At 47.1% G+C, this 20,623-nt stretch overlaps 2 protein-coding genes across 5 annotated transcripts; both read right to left on the reverse strand.

Annotated features, from left to right (window-relative positions):
* Positions 1 to 2,457: 2,457 nt before the first annotated feature.
* Positions 2,458 to 8,634, reverse strand: LOC104484601 (cytochrome P450 2J2). 4 transcript variants are annotated; one of them, XM_086753119.1, is made up of 11 exons: positions 8,539 to 8,634; positions 7,853 to 8,151; positions 7,093 to 7,252; positions 6,791 to 6,940; positions 6,045 to 6,205; positions 5,460 to 5,636; positions 5,065 to 5,200; positions 4,633 to 4,820; positions 3,997 to 4,135; positions 3,154 to 3,325; positions 2,458 to 2,609 (listed from the first exon to the last, which is right to left on the reverse strand). In XM_086753119.1, the coding sequence occupies exons 2-11, from the start codon at positions 8,042 to 8,044 to the stop codon at positions 2,507 to 2,509; spliced, it is 1,578 nt and encodes a 525-aa protein (XP_086609245.1). In that variant the 5' UTR covers positions 8,045 to 8,151; positions 8,539 to 8,634; the 3' UTR covers positions 2,458 to 2,506. The 4 variants fall into 4 exon arrangements, with proteins under 4 accessions (XP_086609245.1, XP_086609247.1, XP_086609249.1 ...); XM_086753123.1 differs by lacking the exon at positions 2,458 to 2,609 and adding an exon at positions 2,668 to 2,891; XM_086753121.1 differs by lacking the exon at positions 8,539 to 8,634 and having other exon boundaries at positions 7,853 to 8,188.
* A 2,846-nt stretch (positions 8,635 to 11,480) lies between these two features.
* On the reverse strand, positions 11,481 to 20,182 carry LOC104478964 (cytochrome P450 2J2). Its single transcript, XM_086753124.1, has 9 exons — positions 19,964 to 20,182; positions 18,188 to 18,350; positions 17,396 to 17,536; positions 15,590 to 15,750; positions 14,603 to 14,779; positions 13,911 to 14,052; positions 13,555 to 13,742; positions 12,145 to 12,283; positions 11,481 to 11,680 (listed from the first exon to the last, which is right to left on the reverse strand). Exons 1-9 carry the CDS (start codon positions 20,168 to 20,170, stop codon positions 11,502 to 11,504), a joined length of 1,497 nt encoding a protein of 498 aa, XP_086609250.1. The 5' UTR covers positions 20,171 to 20,182; the 3' UTR covers positions 11,481 to 11,501.
* Between the last annotated feature and the right edge of the window lie 441 nt (positions 20,183 to 20,623).

A 20,623-nucleotide genomic window follows, 5' to 3' on the forward strand; every position in this document is an offset into this window, starting at 1 on the left:
GGACAGGTGCACCCTCCTCACTCACCATGCTGCTTGTTACTTGGAAAAGAAAACTTCCTACCCTCTTCAGGTTGCTCTGCAGGTTATTTATGTGCTCAGTTCTCAGTCTCGCTGATAGCTGTCGTGTTCCCTGAGCACTAACCCAGTGAGCAGCTGTTCAGGAGTAAAGATCAGCACAAAGAAAGTGTCACAAGTTCTGTTCAGGGGCCTCATTTCAGACCTATTTTTGCATAAAGCTTGCTTTTTCCCTTTCTCTGAACCTTAATCCTCGGCATGACTATCCTGCCGTTGGTAAGTAACGATTTTCATTGCCTTGGGCTGCTCTCCCTGTGAGGAGGGGGAGCTGCACGATACCTTGGCACGGAAGAGCAGTGACTGTGAAGTGAATGACCAGTTACAAAAGAACCATTTTTCCTTCTTTCTCGGGCTGGACTCAAAAGTGGTTTTAGACACTGAAGAACAAAACCCTGCAGGTGTGAGGGAGAAGGGAAGGGAAGAGGCTCTCAGCTGTGCAGGAAGCCCAAGTCAAGCTGCAGGATGTTTTCAGCTTGTGTGTGAGCTGTCACAGGACACGCATCGGCAGCCATTGCTGCCTTCCGGAGCGCTGAGGAGTGGTTTGCACAAGGAGGGGGCTCGGTTTCTAAGTGCTTGGTTTCAAGAAGCTATGTTCAAATACAGGCTGCTTGTGCAGAGCCTGGCTCTGCGCCCCTGTTTGCTTACGGCTTTTCTGGTAGCTCCTTACGAGCTGAGCACTGCAGCGGAAGGTTTGTAGGTTTAGGTGAGGGGTGTCCCTGGAAGAGAGGGGCAAGAGTAGAGCCTCAAATGCAAAGAAAGGAAGGAGCTGAGGTCAGCCATGACTGAAGGATGGTTTCAGGGTGTGGGACAAAATATCCAAGGAGCCCTTTGTGCAAAACAGTCCTGTGAAATGTGCTCTCTGCTCAGAGTACAACTCGCCCAGTAGAGACCCAGGGAGGAAGTTTTTGGATATAGCAACAGTCTGGGAAAGGAAATGGGACTCTAAGCCAAGGACTGGGGAAAAAAAAAATCAGATGACACATGCAAACGAAGTGCTTTGGGAGTAATGCTGCACACAACAGAACCCCATCACTGCTGCCCTCTCCTGTTTTCAGACATGCAGCCCACATCCAGCCTTTCCCTTCTGCTGCTCCAAAGGAAGGAAAAGAAAGAACATAAGGTCTAGAAAGTCACATCAACTTCCTTCTGCTGCAAAGGGAAGTTGTGGGAGTCCCTTGCTGGGGGGCAGGAGGGCAGCTGGCATGGGGAGAGGAGGGGCGGTGAGCTGGGGTGGGGGATGTCTCATCCCACTTCTAGGGAGAACCTGGTCAAGTCACCTGCATTTTATAAATAGGTTGGTCTCAGGTTTCCACCTTAAGGCTCCGTTTTTTTTTTTTTTTCAGATCCATAAGTGCCAGAAACAGCATCTTTATCCAGCCTCTTGTCTCCCCCAGCTGCCCCTGGCACAGAAAGCAGAGGGGGCAGAGCCTCTGCACCAAGCCCTGTGCTTGAAGGAACCTTGCCAGAAGCCGTGTTCGCCTGCTATATAAATTTCTCTTTATGGTGTACAGCTGCCCTTGGCCCCCATCTGCAGCTGTGGGGCTGGCCACGGGGCATTTCTGCCCTTTTGGGCAGGTCTGCAGGGCCAGCCCAGCCTTCCAGCCTGCCTTTCCCTCCATGCTCAGAGGAGAAGAAACCACAGGTTAAGACAAAAGGATTTAAAACCCACCTGGGCATTAATGCTTGCGTGAGAAGAGATGGTTTTAACTCCTTCAGGAGATGATGACGTAATTCTTGGAAGAGATGCTGGGAAAAAATAGCTTCCTCTAGGAGCATGCAAAAAATACTGAAGGAAAAATTGAAAATGAGCAGGAAAAGATTGCTTTCTCCTTGCTTCCTCAGCAGGTGAGCAGGAGCTGGAGATGTGTTAGGAGGTATCGGTGCTGTGCTGTGCCAGGGGGTCCTGCCAGGCACCCCCAGTCCCGCAGCTTCTCGCTCATGGGGTCCCAGACCACAGCGGTTACCAAGCTGGGGCATTTACTGGTGTTAACCATCAGTTGCCAATCTTGGAGCTGCTTCACCTTGCATGTGATCATTTAGTTTAAAATAATAATAGTATTTGTTACCAGTGTTTTCTAAGGGACCCTTTTGTTCATTAGACCACTGACTGCAAAAGGTTTTGCTGTGCATTGTGTTGCTGGAGCTCACCCCTCTGCCCCCCCAGGCCCACCAGCGGCTCAATGATGCTGGGCAGGGAAAGAGGGAGCATTTAGCTTATTCTATAGCTACAAGTAGAAATGTTTTTATAGGGATACAGTGAGCACTACCCGTGCTCCGTGTGGGTGTCACACTCTTAATTGCTATGGCAAGCCAGGACCTGGCCACAGCCTTCGATGGTTTTTCCCTGCTCATTTACTTGTACTGTCAGGGGTGGTTTGGTTTCCTCAGTTCTGTAGGAATTGCCTTGGCTGTTACCGTGCCAGCCTCTCCACTAACGGAGTGCGATGCTGTGCGGCTGAAGAGAGAACGGAGGCCGGCTGAAGGCTACAGCCAGCCCTTGAAAGGGCCTGGGTCGGCCTTTGCTCTGCAGGATGCTTCATGTTAAAAAAAAGAAGTTTCAGTAAGCATTCATTGACACACAAGAAGGCGATGTTACAGAGTAACTTGTTTGGTTGTGGTGTTGTTTTTTTTTTTTTTCTTTTAATAGATTGTTTGTCAAGGATAACAACATCAAAAAGTGTTAACAATTTCTACTGGTATCAAAGTTATAAAACAAGGGCTGGTTCTGCTCTTTCACTGTACACAGCCTGCGTGCTGCAATCTCTGAAGTATTGCTCATTCGCCTCCTTCGGTGAACCATGGCCATCATCATTCACCTAGGAAAGCCCCAAGCCCCTCGTTCTTTTACAATGCCGTAGCCCAAGCCTCAAACTACCCCGGCGGAAGCCAGGCCCATCACCTTCCCCGTGTGATTCAGTGAGCAAGGTCCGCTCATATAATAAGTGATTTTGCAATTGCTTTAAAAGAAACAAACAAACCACCCAACCTCTCCCTGGAGCTAGGCCAAGGGCTCGTTTTCAGCATCCCTGGCAAAGGATTTTTTTTTCCCTGCAAGAATGGTGGCCAAGGCTTCCCTACCGTGGCACGGCGCAGATCTTGTAGGGCTGTGGAGAGAGCGTGATGCCCAGCTTGAAATCAAGGTTGAGCGTGGTGTCCGGGGGCACATGGAAGGTGAATTTCTGGAGCAAAGCCGTGAAGAAGAGGAAGAGCTCGGAGCGTGCCAGCGCCTCGCCCAGGCAGGCGCGCTTCCCTGTGGATACAGCCACCCATGGCATCCTCAGCCTGTGCTGCCTGCCTAGCTGCTTTTGCTGCTGAAAAAGCATCTCCCTTCCCTTAAGACCGCAGTCCAGCTGTGTTATACCCTTCCCAGGATGAGTTTTGCAGCCCAAACTGAGCTTGCCCACTAACAGCATTGGTGTTGTACCCTGCCCTTCTTGAATAAGCAAGTGGGGCGGTCTGTGTGTGCCCGTGCTGGGAGAGGTGGTTTGTTTGAGTACACCAAAGAGAGCTACCAGAGGAGGGGTGTGTGATGCTGGTACAGGAAACAGGGGCTCTAAAAGCAACCTCCCCAAGGAAGCTGTGGGCTGGGGTACCTTGTGGTGGCCATGGTGAAGGCCATGGTGGCCTCAACCATGTGGGACCAGAAGCAGAGAGCAATGCTCTTGCTTTGGTGAAGGTATTTCTAAAGTCACTGGCATTTTTGATGGTGTTTTGTTCAACCTCAGCTCTCTCTTCTGTGCATGTGAAGAGAGACAAGAAAGGGCTCAGAGTATGGTTGCGTTGTGTTGGGTTGGCTACGTGAGCACTGCTTGAGCGGCACCTCCCAGGGTGCAGCCAGCATCTGCCCTTCCCATCGCTATTTTCCTCTGTGCCCCATCCCAGTGCCTCGGCATGGAAGAACTAAAATCCGGCAAATCTTACCTAAAGAAAATGGCACAAAAGACTCCCTTTTGCAGAACTGACCGTCCTTCAGGAAATGCTCAGGGTTAAAAGTCTCAGGGGTTTCCCACTCATTCTTGTCAAACATCACGGAGGTTAAATTTGTCAACATAATAGTGCCCTAAGAGGAGAAAAGGAAAAATTATTTGCACCTTCTCTATCACTGACAGCAAGAGGAGTATTTTTATCTTCCAGTCTTCCGGTCCATGAAGAACATCCATACTCAAAGTCTGCTGCAATTATTTGTCCACCACTCCCTGCACAGCTGGTTTTTCCTGCTTCTTGTCTGTTCAGAGGTGCAATGATTATAGACCCACGTTTTTTCCCTCATCAGCATCATTTTTATCTGCTGTAATCTTGGGCCAAAGTTCCTGTAAAAGCTGTGTGAGCTGGCATCTGTGCCTTGATGATATGTGTGTGGGTGGTGTCTCGCAGTGTTCAAACGTGCCGGAAAATGGGCCGTTGTTTGGACGACAAAAATAGCAGTCGACTCTGGACAGGGCAGAGACGCTGTGGCTCTGCCACTCCTGTCTGTGCAGGAAGGACCTGGCCCGGTGAAACATGCCTGGGGAACCGGGAGTCTCTTGCTAAGGTCTCAGTGCTCAGGCGTGGAGTTACCTTTGGTATGAGGAAGCCGTCCACGACCGTGTCCTTCACCGTCTCTCTTGGTGCGTTGAAAGGGATGATGTTGCCTTTCCTCTGCACTTCGTGGATGACTGCGTTGGTGTAGGGCATGTTGTTCCTGTCCTCCAGGACTGGCTGCCGCCCCTGCTTGATGACCGAGTCAATCTCGGCTTGCACGCGGGCTGGTGGGAAAGAACAGAGATCAGCCAAAGCCCAGGAAAAAACAAAAACAAAAAACCCTTTGAAAAACCATGGGGTGGTTGCTGTGAGGGTCCCCCAAGGATGGACCTGGGACACTTGCTACTGTTTGCATGTCTTTTGTATGAGTGCAGGGAGATCCCCTATTCTTCTCTCAAAAAAGAGATTCTTTTACAAAGCTGTGAAGGACAGAAATAAGGAAAACCCCTGACCTTTTTCTAATTGTACCTTGAATTTCTGGATATGCGGCCATATACAGCAGACCCCAGCGGATGGTTGTGGAAGTGGTCTCTGTCCCGGCGAACAGCAGGTCGAGCACGCACGCCACGAGGTTTTCCTCCTGGAAGGTGCCGTTGTCATTGTCCTTCACAAAAAAGACGCGTTAATGCTGCACGAACAGGGAGCGCTGCCCTGACACCAGGCTTAGTCCAAGTCAAGCCCAAGGATTTTTGGCAGAAGCTACTGGCCCCCTGTGCCTCCATCCCATCGAGGAGTGCCCTGAACCTGATGTCCATCCTAAGCTCATAAATGGCCACACAGGCAACTCAGAGAATTTGGGCTCATTTCTCATCCCTCCTAATTTCTAAGCCCTGCTGCAAAAGGGTTTGTTCTGTGCTGCTGACCTTGGCTATCTTCTGCAGGTAGCTGTCGATGAAGTCCCGGCTCTCCGAGGGGTTCCAGTCCTCCTTGTGTTTGTTGATGATCTCTTCCACGAAACTTTTCAACAACCTCAAGTTTTTAAAAATGGTGTGGTGAGGTCCAGGCAAGAACTTTATTATGGATGGGAAGGCGTTGTACAGCTTTGGAGAAAGGCAAATTGAATAAGGACTGAAAGAAACCCACCTTCTGTTATCAAAATTTGCTTACTAAATTGCTGGAGTTGGTGGAAATAGCTCAGCTCCAGAAGAGCATTGCAAGGGATTGGTATTCCTGTTAGCGTGACTGGTGCATTACGCGGTGTTACAGCAGGCAGGTTGGCAATCAATGGGCTGGAAAGGTGTTGTAGGGTGAGGGAGAGCAAGGTGCACATTGCGCAGCTTGAAAATAAGGCAGAAAGAAATTACAGGCAAGTCTACTCTGTGCAAAGAAACGGGGAATGTCAACAAAATTTGGTGATGAAAATGCTACAACTTTCAAGGTTGACTCTAGAGAGGACACTGGCACTGCAAAACTGGACGCCATCCATGTTGGTGGCAAGAGGGCTGTACCTGGCTCATGACTTTCCCCTGAAGTGTAGCCATCTCTTCCATCAGCTGCAGCAATTTTTGAAATTTCTCATCATGGTAGTCAAAGCGATTGCCAAAAGTGACGGAGCAGATGATGTTTGAAACGGCGTTATTGATTTTAAAGTGAGGATTGAAAGGATTCCCTGGAGAAATAAAAGGAAATGATCAAGTCTCTTCCAGTCATCACAGAACAGGAGAAGAAATCACATTTTTCAGAGGTAAAATATTGAACAAATATGAGTTAAATGAGTGGCCCCTGATGAGCACCCTCCTGTGTCACTGCTGTCCCGGGATGCCTCGCTGCCCCCAGGAGCTGGCCAAGCTTGGCTGGGCAGCTCCAGCACGGAGCGGACATCCCACCCTCTGTCCCAGTTCAATAAGATTATGGAGATGTTAATTTACTGTGGGAAAGAAAATTCTGCAGAAAAGCGCATGTCATTTGAGTCCATCGGGAACATCAGCGTTTACACACATGAGATTTTCCAGCCATCTCTGAGAGAGCAGTAAGCTGAAGGTAGGCTATGGATAACGCTTTGGGTGGTACCTAGCTGCATTCACCAGTTGATTTTAGGCAAAACACCTGTAAAAGGGAGCTGGGAAGCTGGCAGGGTGCTAGCATTGCTTCTAAGGGGAGGCATTTTTCAGCATGCAGTGAATCATGGGTGAAATTCTAGTGGGACATACTGGTTCCTGCCTTCAGCAGAGCTTATGAGGGCTGGGGCACTCACCCTGCTCATCCCTAAATACATCCACGAGGTATCGACACTCCTCCTGGATGCGCTCCTCCAGGCTCCGCTTCCCCAAGCCGAAGTTTCGGAGAGTGGTCAAGGTGAACCTCCTCTGCTGTTTCCACAAGTGCCCATTGGAGCAGATCAATCCTGGCAGAAACACGCCAGCATGAGCCAAGGCAGATCCCTCCACCGAGGGGAGAAAGTGCCAGTGCTCTGCCTTATCTCCAGCTGTCTCGCACCCGTGCATGGTCAATGCTTTGACCTCACAGCTGAGCTACATGTCCTGAGGGATAACTCACCTGCTTTGCTGAAGATCTCGGCCAAAGGCATTTGAGGGCGATCTATGAAGTTTTCTCCTTGGGTTACAAGAACTTCCTTAACCAGCCGCAGCCCATTTACGGTCACAAACGTTACATTGCCCATCCGTATGCTGAAGATGTCTCCACATTTTTCATTAATCTGAGACAGGGGAGAAATAACCAAAATGGGTTTCATTTGCAATGAGTGTGTCTGTTGGGAGAGGGACAGCCCTGGCAGGGGACACGGGTGAAAATAAGAGAAGTTGAGAGTGGGAGGGGAGACGGGATGTTTGTACAAGTATCTTCTTGCCTGCATACGGTCTTTTTTCTTTCCTTTTTTTTTTCCCCAAATCACTGGTTAGGATTTGGTGTTAATTGGCCGTAAATCAAGTAAAACTCTCTAGGTTTGATTTTTCAGTCCTGTGTTTTTCTAGCTTTTGGTTCACTCTCTTCCCAAATGCCCTTCCAGGGTCAGTCCCCGGTCACACCTACGGGGCTCCTACAGCGGTGACTGCATCCATGGTGTCACGCCGTGCCATTTGCCCAAAGGACTACTCCACGCTTGTCCTCCTCCTTGTATCCAGGCAAACTTCACTCATGTTGCTGCTGACTGAAGGCAAACCTCCTGCCTGCCCTGGAGTGAGCTCCTCCAAGTCCTCATGAGCCATAGGGTTTGGGTTCGCCCCTCTCCCAGCGCTGCAAAGGCTACACAGCTGCAATCCCCTCCGTCCCTTTCCCTGTGGTGCCCATCACCCCGTACCTTCTGTATTGCATTCTGGGGATTGCTGAAGTTCATCAGGTGGATGTGCCCCAGGAACGGGAAGGCGAAGGGGCTGGGAGGGAAGTGCTTCGGCTTTCTGTGCGTCATGTAGTCAGCAATGACCAGGAGGAAGACAACAAGGAAGATGAGGAGCATCTGGAAGGAGATGCCCTCCCAGAGGAAACGCAACATGGTTGGATGGTGGGGCTCCGAAGGAAGGTGTCCCAAGGCAGGTTGAGCTCACAGGACACCACTGAGTCCCTTGGTGACAGGGGGAGATGGATAATGTGCTGGTGAAGCTGTGGGCACAAACACAAGACAGCATGGAGTGGCTTTTGCTGGCCTGGCCTGGAGGCTACATTTGGACTCCTGCTTTCCCAGGTTTCAGCAAGGACTGTTTGACTAAACCCCTTCTTGATTAAAATCAAGCATTTCCTCTCATCTCATTAAAAAAAAAAAACAAACCCAAAAAAAACACCACCAAACAAAACACCGTTAGCCACCCCATTCCCCTCCCACCTTCCACTGCTGGTTTACAAAACCCCAGTGATTCACGTCCTTGCCTAAAGGACAGAAATGAGCATTGTAGGGCTCAGGTTAAAACCTTCTACGAGTCTTGCCGTGCCATTCCCATGAGTCTATGGCTTGGCTCGAGCCCTGCTCCTTCCTCCCCGTAGTGCCCTCACCGTGCCGCGTTCCAGTGTCAGCTTCCCGGTGCCGGGGAGGCTCCAGCTGCTCTGCGTGCCTCACGCCTTCCTCGTTTGCAGAAGCTTGTTTGCTCGTATGAAGAGTCCCAGGTCAGCGGGGGAGATCTGAGATAAGGTTACATAAACCTTTCGCAAACCATCTGACTCAGGGGTTGAGGTTTCGATACGTCATTGCTCTGTGGGCTGGAAGCAAATCGCCATCCAGGATGTGCAGCGGTTTTAAAGCGTCATTTTCTGATCTCTGCTGGACAAGATTGAGCAGCGCAACCCACTCCGGCCATGAGTTTGGCTCTACCTCAAGCCATCTACCTGTTCCTTCCCACCTGCTTTGGCCTTTCAGCCCGTAGCCCGTGCTGAAGCCATGCCCACAGCCCAACAAAGCTACAGCGGGTGTCGAAAAGCCAAAGCAGATGCCCAGCTCTTCAGGCTGTGCCCCTTCAGTGGTAGCTGGTAACAGGGTTTGCAGAATTTTTCCCATCTAAGAGTGGCTCTGAGACAGGTAGTTGACTGCACACATACACTACATATAATTGTGATCCGTATTGCGTTTTATTGTGAAAGAAGCAGAGGCGTTCACAGCGGCATCTTCCCATTGCACCATGCAGCTCTACCACACCCGCTGGCAGTCATCAGCTCCCACCTCATGCTCCGGGGGACGATCTGAGCTTTTCTGTCTTTCGGGGACATCAGTTGGGTTTGTTGAGGCGGTCCAGTGCCAAAGAGAAGGCACTGAGATGCAACAGTGTTGCTGGAGCAATGCCATACTCGCAACAGTGAAGCTGCAGCATCACCTTTACGCTTGAGAAACTTGAAAAATTTAAATCACTGGTTTATTGTGGACCTTAAAAGGAAAAAAAACCCCTATTTTCAGCGAAAATCTCTCCTTTCACCTGTGGCTTCTAAGCACATTTAGGCATGAGTCTGTGGAGATATGTGTGTTTTCCTTCACTCACGTGAGATGTTTCACTAAAAAAAAAAAACAAACTATTCATACATCCTTCCTTTGTGGTATGGGATCATTACGTTTAGAAATAACAAAGTTTGGGTTTGTTGTTTTTTTTTTTTTACCAATTTATTAAAAAGAAAGGAAGAAAAAGAAAATTTTTATCATTTATTCACTTTACAAATAGGGAAGGAAACCCTAATGTAACAGGGAAAGGCAAGTTTGACATGGAAGAGAGAGGAGATGAACACTTGTTTGCTAAGCCAGTGCAAATAACACAAGCTGTGGCCACATACCAGAGGTCAGACTTACACCAGAGCGAATAAAAAAATGGAGAGAAACTAGTGCCTAGTCCTGAATGGCTTTGAAAACTTCATAGATGAAAAAAGTCCGCAAATCTTTCATGTTTTCTGGTTTAGAAAGAAAAACGTGGGAGCCTGTAACTGCAAAACATTAATGAAAAATGCAATAGGATTAAAATGATCAGTTAAAAGGACAGCTGATCAAAATGCTGCGTGGCAGGGATGTGATGTGTGGAGGACTCTCCCATGTGGCATAAATCTGCCACTGCACAGCCACTGCTCGTAACGCAGCGAGTGCGGGTACTGCCAGAGATGGAGGCGAAGGCTGGTGGGAATGAAACTTGATTTAATCCTGTTTTTCTGGTCACTATTCAGTATCCTACGCGTGCGCAGAAAAGTCACTCATGAAAGGTGAGAAAAAAAAAGAAAATTTATCTCTGCTGTGACTGTATTCAAACAAAAGTACATAGGAGACAACTTTTCTAAATTAACAATTGGTCACATAAATGAAAAAATTCTCTACAAGTTGCATATTTAATTAGCTCTTTTCCAAAGAGACCTCGCTATGGGCAGAAGGAGTCTCTCTGTCACAGAGGGTGCCCTGCCCCGGCTCCTTGGCCCCATGTGATGGACATACCCGTCATGCATGGCGACAAATCTTAGCCAGACGTGGAGAGGAAGCGGGTGAGCTCGTGACTTCCCACCGCAAAGCCTCCGCGCCGCCGTTTCCTTCCTGACGGCCAGCGGCGAGCCACCGCGAGCATGACCCTTCCGAGAATCTCAGCTGCCTCTCATTTTTTTTAGGCTTCGGTTAAACTACTCCTGAGCAAACCCCATGTAATTTTTTATTTTTATTTTTAAAAAAACCCCAACTTTTCTATCCTGTTTTGTATTTTACTGGCACAAACATTTTGGATAAACTTTTCCTGTTCATACTATTGCAATATTTCATTTTTATAACCATTCGCAACCTGGAGGTATGGCTCCTCATTCCATCCCACTTGGGCTAGCCTGTGGTAGAAGCTGCTTCTACCACCCTGTAGCCTCCTAATTAAAACTTCTGTATATGTATGAGATTAAAAATCTGCATGCTCCTGCTGCCAGGATCTCTATTTCCATTGCAAAGCAGCAACATGATGGTGTGGGGAGTGCACACCAAACCTGAGGCCACCTGAGCCTCGGGATCAGCCATGCCCACCTGGAAATCCAAATCGATGCTGAGGCACAAACCCAGAACTTGTACGTCCAAGGCCGGCTACTCCTACTGACAAGGGAAATCTCAGGAAACCCAGCCTGTGGCTTCACGGTGCTGTAGAGTTGGGATTCAGGGGTTGCTAAATGGTGTCTGGGTGGTGGACATAGCCCCTGTGAACCCAACTGTGCCCATGGGTTTGCGGCTGGCAGACCCCCTTCCTGGGAGTTGCTGATGGTGGAAATTAGTAAGGCTTTTAAATTCATGCATTTTGTCAAACTAGTAGAGGCAGGAAGTGAAGGGAAAAGCCCCAAGCATTGTCCTCATTGAGGTGTGCAGGATGCTGTCCTCCTGCCTTTCCTACCACTGCCTGCGTGCTGGTGGGTGCTAGACATCCATGGCCCATCATTTCAGCCCAAAATCTATGGGGTGGATGAGAGAAGGGGCACTTTCCAGCTTGCGGAGGGCTTAAGTGGAGGGGGTGAGGCGTGGCCCCGCGCCAGCCTCAGTCACGAGGCAGCGCGCAGATCTGGAAGGGCTTGGGGCAGCGTGTGAGGCTGAGAGTGAAGGCAAAGGTCAATGCCTTGGCCGCCGGCACCTGGAAGGTGAACTTCTGCAGGAGGGCTGTGAAGAAGATGAAGAGCTCGGTCCTGGCAAGCTGCTCCCCGGGACAAGCCCGCTTACCTGGAAGAGGAGCAAAAATAACCCCACCAAGTCCCAAGCGATCTTCAACCAATGCTCGGGCTCCTCTTGTGCATGCTGCCTTACACAGGCTGCGGGAGCTTTTCTTCCTCGAAAGGTTAGGTGGCAATGTTCACCCACACATTTTACAGAAACCTTCCCCAGAAGTTTACTGCTGAGCAAACTGCGATGGCTGTTCAGATAGATGGAGAGGGGGAACTTGTGGAAAAAAAACCCCAAACATTTACATGGCTCGTGCAAGAGGAAAAAGCCTTATTTTTTTCATCCTGCAACAACAAATTGATTTCCTTCCTGCTCCGAGCAGTCAATATTAACTGTTACTGGGATTTTCACTGCGGGGATGCACTGAAAGATGGACAAGGAGCAGTACCTCCTACTCTGGAGGGGGCGTCTTGGGCGGTGGGGGGGAAATAAAGGAAAAATTATCTCCCCATCCATCATCCTACCTGCAGAGAAGGGCAGGAAAGCCTCCCGCCTCCTGTACTGGCCGTTTTCCAGGAAATGTTCAGGATTAAAGGTGTCTGGAGTCTCCCACACGTTTCTGTCGAACATTATCGAAGTCAGGCTGGTCATCAGGGTGGTGCCCTGCAAGAGGTGGAGAAAAGGGGTGTTTACGTGAAGGAGAACCGCCGACGTGTTGTCAGACTGGTTTATTATTAGCTCTGTTCCACACACAATGTAAACTACATTTTTTTTTTTTAAGTGAAAAATGTTTTTTTTCCTAAGCTACGTGATTAAATGAGGGTGAAACCCTACAGGATTGTTCACTCTGTGCTCCTCTATACATCCCCGTAGTGTTGATCCGTACCTTGTGCTGCTGTCACTGGTGATGTTAATATAAACCATCTTTAAATTGATCACATTGTGTTCCCCTAGGAGTTTGAAGCAATTTAACCAAATAATTTTCAAGCAATCCGCTTCATTGTGCTTTTTTTAAAAAAACCTAATGTGGTTTATTTCCACATCCTCCATCAGAAAAAGAAAAATATTTTAATCAGTGTGGAGCAAAATGCTGAGATTTTTAAATTTTCCTTGATGCAACCTGTCATACACATGGAAGAGACTACATAGATCTAAATCTCATATTTGCTTTCATCATGCCAGAACACTGTTTACACATCGATACTTATTACCTGTTTTTTTTTATCAAGTGCTATTTTCAATAGATGATTGAAATACTCCGTGGAATTAACAAACCCAAACTCTTTGCTTTCCTATGTTTCTTGGCCCTCTATTCCCATAATGCCTGGGGAGCGTCTTGCATAAAATTTAAGGGATAAACCTTGTAAAACTGAAAATTATGATCAACACTGTAGGATCTCACAATTCTCCTGCATAAATGGGTGAGACTCATAAGAGCCCTACAGCATCCATCAGGATGACTTGTACGTTCTGTGTAACTGATATCTCCATAACATCCTGCTGATTGGTTCCCCTGCAGAAGAGATTTGTGACTTGGGCCATGAAGACCTTGCTCTGGCAGGGCAAGTTTCTTCCAGTACCTAAAGGAGGCTCAGAAGAAAGCTGGGGAGAAACTCTTCCGCAGGACCTCTTGTGATAGGATGAGAGGTAACGGTTTTAAAATGGAGGTGGATACAGACTGGACATCAGGAGAAAATTTTTTAACGATAAGGGTGGTGAAGCACTGGCACAGGTTGGCCAGAGAGGTGGTGGATGCCCCATCCCTGGAAATGTTCAAGGCCAGACTGGATGGGGCTCTGAGCAACCTGATCTAGTTGGAGATGTCCCTGCTTCTTGCAGGGGGGTTGCACTGGATGGCCTTTGAAGGTCCCTTCCAACCCTAACCATTCTGTGATCCTATGATTCTAACAAGAGGGCTGGTGGTCTCCATGTACTTTGGGCAGGTGGAATCCGGCCAGAGTGGTGTCGCTGGTGGACATCCTGGGCACTCCCAGTGGCACGACATTGCCCATCCGCAGGACCTCACTCAGCACCGCGCTGGTGTATGGCATGTTCTCCTTGTCGGCCATGGTGGGCTGGCGGGACTGGCCGATCACCGTGTCAATTTCGAGCTGCACATTTTCTATGTTAAAAAAAAAAAAAAAAAAACCAAATCTGTACCCAAAAGGTTCCCAGTAAGAAACCTAGGGCACAGGCATGTCCAGCATCTGGTAAAGATGGAAATAGCTCAATTATCTGAGTTTCACTTATCTGGTTTTGGGCTAAACGAAGGACCCATCAGTGGCCCTACCTTGAATGTGGGGGTATGTGGCCATGTAGAGCAGAGCCCAGCGGATGGCAGTCGCTGTTGTCTCAGTCCCAGTTAAGAAGAGGTCCAGGGTGGAGCACAGGAGGTTTTCCTCATGGAAATATGAACTGGTGTCACCCTTAAACTTGGGGAAAAGCATGGCAATGAAAACTCTTGTTAGGAAGGAGATGCTTTCAAGAACCCAATCCAAAACCGTCCATATGTAAGTCAAGTCCTGCTGCTATTTTAGTACCCACCTCCCTTGTACTTGGAAATTTCTACTCCTTGCTTTCATTGAATTAAAAGCCCTGAGAAGTGCTTTGGAAGACACCCGGTTTGCTGTGGAGTGTCTTTTGAAAGCAGGTAGCAATTTCAAATGTGAAGTTTCACAATAGCAAACACAAGCCTGCGAGCTCTTATAGAAACGTGAACACGTTCCGCGAGAGTCGTCCTACGCTGCATGACAGCATGAAAAATGGAAGAAGACAAAGTGTAAATACTTTCAAATGAAAAAAAAAAATCTGTGTGTTTTCAAAGTAATCAAGCTCCTGCTGTTACTAAAAAGTTTGACGTGGGAGAGGTAAGGAGGAGAAGGCAACGTGAGAGGCACAGGATCCTGGGGCAAAACAGCTTTGAGTCTCATCTGCTCATTTCTTGGGTTAAGCTTTAGGTGGCTTTAGGTATTTCTCTCTTACTTTTTCTATTTCCTTCAGGTAACAGTCAACATAATTTCCTGCCTCGGACTCGTCCAAGTCCTCCTTGTGCTTTGCGATGACTCCCTTCACAAAACATTGAAGTTTCTCCCAGTGCCTGAAGATTTTCCTGAAGGGTCCTGGTAGCCATCTCATGACCAAAGGAAAAGCATTATACAGCTGATGAGAAATCAAACAGAGCAAAAGACAATTTCTTGAGTTAAAAAAAAAGCATGTATCACAGCTGAGATGGTAGCACAATTTATTAGCCCCACTTGCTACCGGGAAAAAAAAATCAGTTTTGCTACAAAGGTCAATTTAGTTACACAGATGTAAATAAGTGCAATCAAGATAAGTATCAGCAGAAAACATCTGGCCAATTAAGTTCTCTAATATTGAGTGGCCAAAGCCGTCACCTAATGTGAGACGGTCACCAGAGTCAGAAACCAGTGTGGATGCAGAGGAGCCCCTTAGTGCTGAGGTCTGAGAAAGGGACAGAGATAGGACCTGGCCCATGGTGTGCAGCCATGAGAAGCTATGTCCCCAAGCCCACCTACTTGGGTTATAAATGTGGACTCTCAGACAGTTTTGTCATAAATAAAAGTTATTTGAGAAACTGATTGGGAAATGAGTGGGAAAAGAAGGGAATTTTCACTGAGAGCTACTAATTGGCTCTTCTTTTTTAGAATAATAAATATTTATAAGATTTTTTTTTCCATTGTGCTTTGGCTATATCAGGCATAAGATTGGTTTTACAATCCTGCAATGTTTTTTCTCCATGTGCCTCAATAATTTTAACTTGCTTCCTTGCTTTCCTGATAGATTTTTGTGTATAAACCCAGTGCAATGTGAACCAATACTTGTGGTCGTTTCCCTTATAACATGGCTCTTTTACTACAGGGAAAAGCAGATTACATCTGTGCCTCGGAAACTCCAGCTTCCGAGCTCTTGCATGCAGCTGAAGTTAGAAAAGCATCTGACCGGCTTTACCTGGCCCCAGAAACTTCCGATGAGCAGCAGCGTTTCAGCCAGTGAGTGCAGCAATTCCTGGAAACAGTTGTCGTGGTAGTCAAAGCGGTTCCCAAAAGTTATGGAGCAGATGATGTTTGAAACAGCGCTATTAATTTTGTAATGAGGGTCAAATGGTTGTCCTGGAGGATACAAAACGAAAGACAGCTTTCTTTTTTTTTTTCCTTTAAAGTCTCAGTCAAAAATCCCATTCTCTGCCAGATCAACAGTTGTGAAGTTGGGTGAGATCTCATCTACTTTTCACCCATGGTGATGCTAAGGCTTCACCCTGTGTCCTGAGGTCTCCACCACTCTCATCACCTCCAGCATCCTGTTAGAGGTTGGACATTGCGTGCCATGACATCCTTTCTCCAAGGACATCCTCTTCTGTCTCTGGCCCAGGCTGCTGGCACACACTGACGTTAGGACAGAGCTGCTGAAGCAGGGTTTGAACAGTTTTCCAGGGAAAACGACTGGGGTCATGCCATGGTATGGCTGTTGGGTTTACATGCTCCAACACCTTTTTGGTGCCAGTTTCAAAGACCAGGACGGGGTCCCTCAAAGCTTAGCCTGGGACAGGGAGCTCAGGATTAACCACATTGCAAAAATGCCATTGTGCTGGGCTTTAACTGTCCACCACAAAGAAATCAAATGGGATGGGAGACAGGGGAGAGGGTGAGGTTTGCAAGTCTCTGTGGCTGCCTACAAGATCCAGCAATAGCTCATCTGGCCCAGAGACGTGATGCAAAAAAGAGCAAAGTGTGGTGCGACGTTCATCACATCTGCATTCCTTGGGAGAGCTACTGAGCAAAGACCATCATCTCCTAGGGCACACGTAGGCAGCTTGGAGAGCTACTTGCCGTGGTATAAAAGACCATTATCAGTAACAAATCCAGTCCAGCCCCGAGCTGCTGTCGCTACACTGGGGAGCATCGCTTTGAAATGCAAGGCACTACGCACAGGACTGCTGATCTCGCGGCTCTTCAAGAAAGTAATTGAACTGGGCTGGTGCTCAGTTATCAGCATGATGGACATGATCACTATTTGTCATTACTAATGGGAAGAAAGGCCCGAACCGGCAGCTTAATTAGGTTATTGATTAGGACTATAAAGGACTATAATCAATTGGCAATGCGAAGTATTTGGCCTGTTCAGTGCAACAGCAATTAAAATGGAGCAAGTTTAGTATATAATTTCACAATTCCTATTTAGATCATTCTTGTTTACTATATATAGCTCCATAGAATTAGCTAAACCCCATCTGCTTCTATTTAAAGCTGAAGTGCAACATCACCCATGCACCAACATACAAATTATTCTTACTAATATCGCTCTGGCAGTTCTTAAAAGCCGGACCATAAAAGAGCAAGGCACAGGCTTCATCTGTGCGTGGTACAAAAGGAAAGCCTGACTAAACAAGTTTTAAAATACTTTGCAAAGCCAAGGACAAGCAGAGGTTAACTCAGCCTCCGAGCAGACGTGCCTGAGAGCAGGAGAGCTGCGTTTGTTCCTTCGCAGAATACGGGAGGGACTTTCTAAGCCATATAATAAACACGCAAGTTTTAATAAACAGTATATATTTGCTTAATATTAATAAGGAAGAAGTGAAATATTGGGCCCGAGGTCTAAAAGAAGCCCTAACAGGCACAGTCTGGCAGTGTAAGATAGAGATTGGAGCTATTGAAGAAATGTTTTGCATGTTAGAAGCTGCGTCGCAGTAGGAGTTTTACGTCTCGTTGTTCATTTAGCTGGAAGCTTTGGGCCCGGCGTTGCACCTTAACTGCCCACCTTTCTCCTCCTCGATCGTCTCCACAAGGTACCGGCTCTCCTCTTGCACCTTTTCCTCAAAATGGACAGAAATGCTTTTCAGAGTTGCTGAAGCGAACTTTCTCTGTTGCCTCCATATGTGCCCGTTTGATGATATGAGCCCTGTGGGTGGAAAAAAAAGAAGCGAACAAACCTCCCTCTGGGTCACACATGAGTGACAGGATTGAGAAATGGCCATTTGTCTTGAACAAAAAACCCAAACCAAAGCAAACAGAACCCGTAGGCATTGAAAAACCATCGCTTTGCCTGGGAATTAAAATTCAAGGGTAATTGGCTTATGCTAAAGATCTAGCTTTATAGATTTGCTTTAATCTGCTACTTTGTCACTTTGTGTGGGAAAAAAAAAAAGGTGTAAGCCAAAATACTATAAGTACTATCACGCTGTTGGCAGAGCTGGAGGCAGGAGCACCATACCCCGTCTCCAGAGCTGTATGCAACCGGGGGAGAAAAAGTAAAGGAGAAATGAAAACCAAGGGGAAAACTCTTTAAGTGTATCGATCGCTGAGCGGCTTGCATTTATTTCTCCTCTTTCATCAAGACCTGGCTTTGATCCCATCATTATCCCTAAATCCCAGAGAGATTAAAACATACACCTGTGGGATTATTAGGCCAAATTCTGCTCTTGCTTCCCTCTGTGCAAGCTGCTATGAGTGCGGTCAGCAAGGGTTGAATTCAGCCTGTTTCTTTCACTCTAATTGTTATCATGGGAAATAGATGAAAAAATTGTCCCAAAATCCTGGTAGCCGTGCTTACCAAAGCCTCTAAATATTTCTTGGAGAAGTGGAATATTTGGCCGATCTGTAAATATTTCCGCCTGGTGGACAAGAGCTTCTCTCACCATCTGGTACCCGTTGACTACCACGAAAGTCAGACTTCCAAACTGCACGCTGAAGATGTTCCCGTACCGACCAGTAAGCTGAAAGAGAGTTTATCGCCCTCTGAGAGCAAGAAGATGGAGATTTTAAAAACCCACCTGGACAAGACCTCAAGCAATGGCACCTAACTTTGTATTTAGTCCTGCTTGAAGCAAGGGGACTTAAGAAAAACCCAAGCCCAAGCCCACAGGTCTGATCCATCATAAACTATTCTATAAAAATTGAACATGGTATAAAAAAAATATATACCGCTGTAGTGTGGGAGAGATGGTTTGCTTACATTTGTTACAAGGTATGACCTGGTTTTCACCATGTGGTTACACCAATTTAACCCATAACAGGGACATTACTTGCTTTATAACCAAAGGACACCTGCTCTGTCCCTTTTCTTCACGGGAAGAGTACAAGAGGTGAAGGCACCACCTGGGTCACAATGCCCAGGCTCTTGCTGCTGAGGGCAAAGCACAACAAATAATCTCTTTCATCAGCTTTGTGTCTAAAGTAGTGTGGTTTCTTGGTCCAGCTATCCCAGTTAGAAAGTGACTCCAACCGCCAATGGCTAGAAACTTGCTTCTGATTTTAAGCCTGAATGTGTTTATGGCCAAGTTATGGACATCTTGCTTGCATGGACTTTGCTAGCATTAGGATCTCCTCCGAAACGTTCGACTTCCTGATATATAAAAGCAAAGGGCAATCATATCGTTTCTCGGGCCCTGCTTTGCTGAGGAGCTCAGGCCATCCTCTTGTTAGTATGAGTCTACATGAAAGGACACACATGGCTACCCTGAACTCCTGTGGTGACTCATGAAACCAGCCTGGGGCCAAACAGGTGTCTCGGTCATTGTGTGTCTGTATATGAATGTGACTAATTTTATTAATAATAATTGTGTGTATTGACAAAATATCCTGGGCATGTTGCCTCAGCCTTCCCCAAAGGTTCCCCTGTGGGATACCCATGCTAGTAGCCTGTGAAGACCCATGGTAGATAGGCTGGCATTAGCCTGCTAAGTAAAAGCAAGAGATAAATGGTCACCAGAAAGGATATTTGCAACTAGCAAGTCAGAACATTTCCTTCTACTTTTTCAGAGAAACACACTCAGCATGTATAAAATATCTCTTTTGTTGGCTTTGGTGGGAGTCAAAGCTCTGGAAACTTCCAGAGCAATCACCATCTCTTTCTGTCACACAGAAGAAGTCACAGGGATAGTTAACTCAGGGTCTTAAATGTTTCTTTCCGATGTAATGGGACAAACCATTGGCCTCTGAGCAAAGACAACGACAAGACAATTCCCAGAAGTGATCTGCACAGTTTGAACAGTTCATTTCTCACGTAGAACTTACCATCTGTTCCCCAGCCTGGGCAAGCCCCTCCAAACCCTTCCTGAGCTCCACCAGAAAATGGCCATGGTCAGATAGGAAGAAAGTGGGGGACCATGTAGGTCTTCCTCCATTATGGGTTTCTTTCCCATTGGACCTTCTTGGTCTCATGTAAGAGGAGGTGATAGTAAGAGATAAAACCAAGAAAGATTGTCTGTCATACATGGTTATTATATAGTTAGTTCTTCTGAGGCTGCCTTGCTTTGCAGATTTGATGACAAAAGTCACCAAAGAGGTAAAATATTATTAGTAGGAGAAATGTCCGTGGAGCTCTTACCTTCTGCAGTGCAAGATGGAGGGGCTGCTTGAAGTCCACAAAGGTTCCCACAAGAGGAAAGAGCTGTGGCCCTGGAGGGAAATTCCTGGGTCGTCTCTTTTTCACAAGGTCAATAATCAAAAGAAATGTGATCAGAACCACTAAGAACATCCAACCATTTAGCTTTTCCAAGAGAGAAACTAAATCAGGCCAAAACTGAAGCTCCATCTTGGCTGATGAACTCAAGGATTTTCATCCCAGGAAGGGACTTGATGCTGGTGTTACATTTGCTCGAACAGGAGTAAGAAAGGACTGGAAAGAAAACAAAACAAGCTAAAATGCTGATAGCTTACTGGGGACAGGACTTGTCATGGGCGAGCTGCTTTCCCATGCACAGCTATTACCAGACCACCAGCTGAATAACCAGGTTTAAACACTAGGATCTCCAAAAATATCCCCAAACCCTCAAATATTTGGCCAAAACCAAGCAATCTTGCAATCCCTTAGCTTTACATCTCTGTCAACTCCTAATTTTCTTATGGAAGAATGTTCCTGCCTTCTGCCCTCGACAAGGAGCTCCTTTATACAGACACCTAGCTGGGATTATAAGCATTACAAACATTTGAGGTTAGGTGAAAGCAGCTTACTTGGCTAATTACATATGGTGGGGGTTGCATAATT

The sequence above is a fragment of the Chlamydotis macqueenii genome, chromosome 8, assembly GCF_036417535.1.
Source record: "Chlamydotis macqueenii isolate bChlMac1 chromosome 8, bChlMac1.mat, whole genome shotgun sequence".
Lineage (NCBI taxonomy): Eukaryota > Metazoa > Chordata > Aves > Otidiformes > Otididae > Chlamydotis > Chlamydotis macqueenii.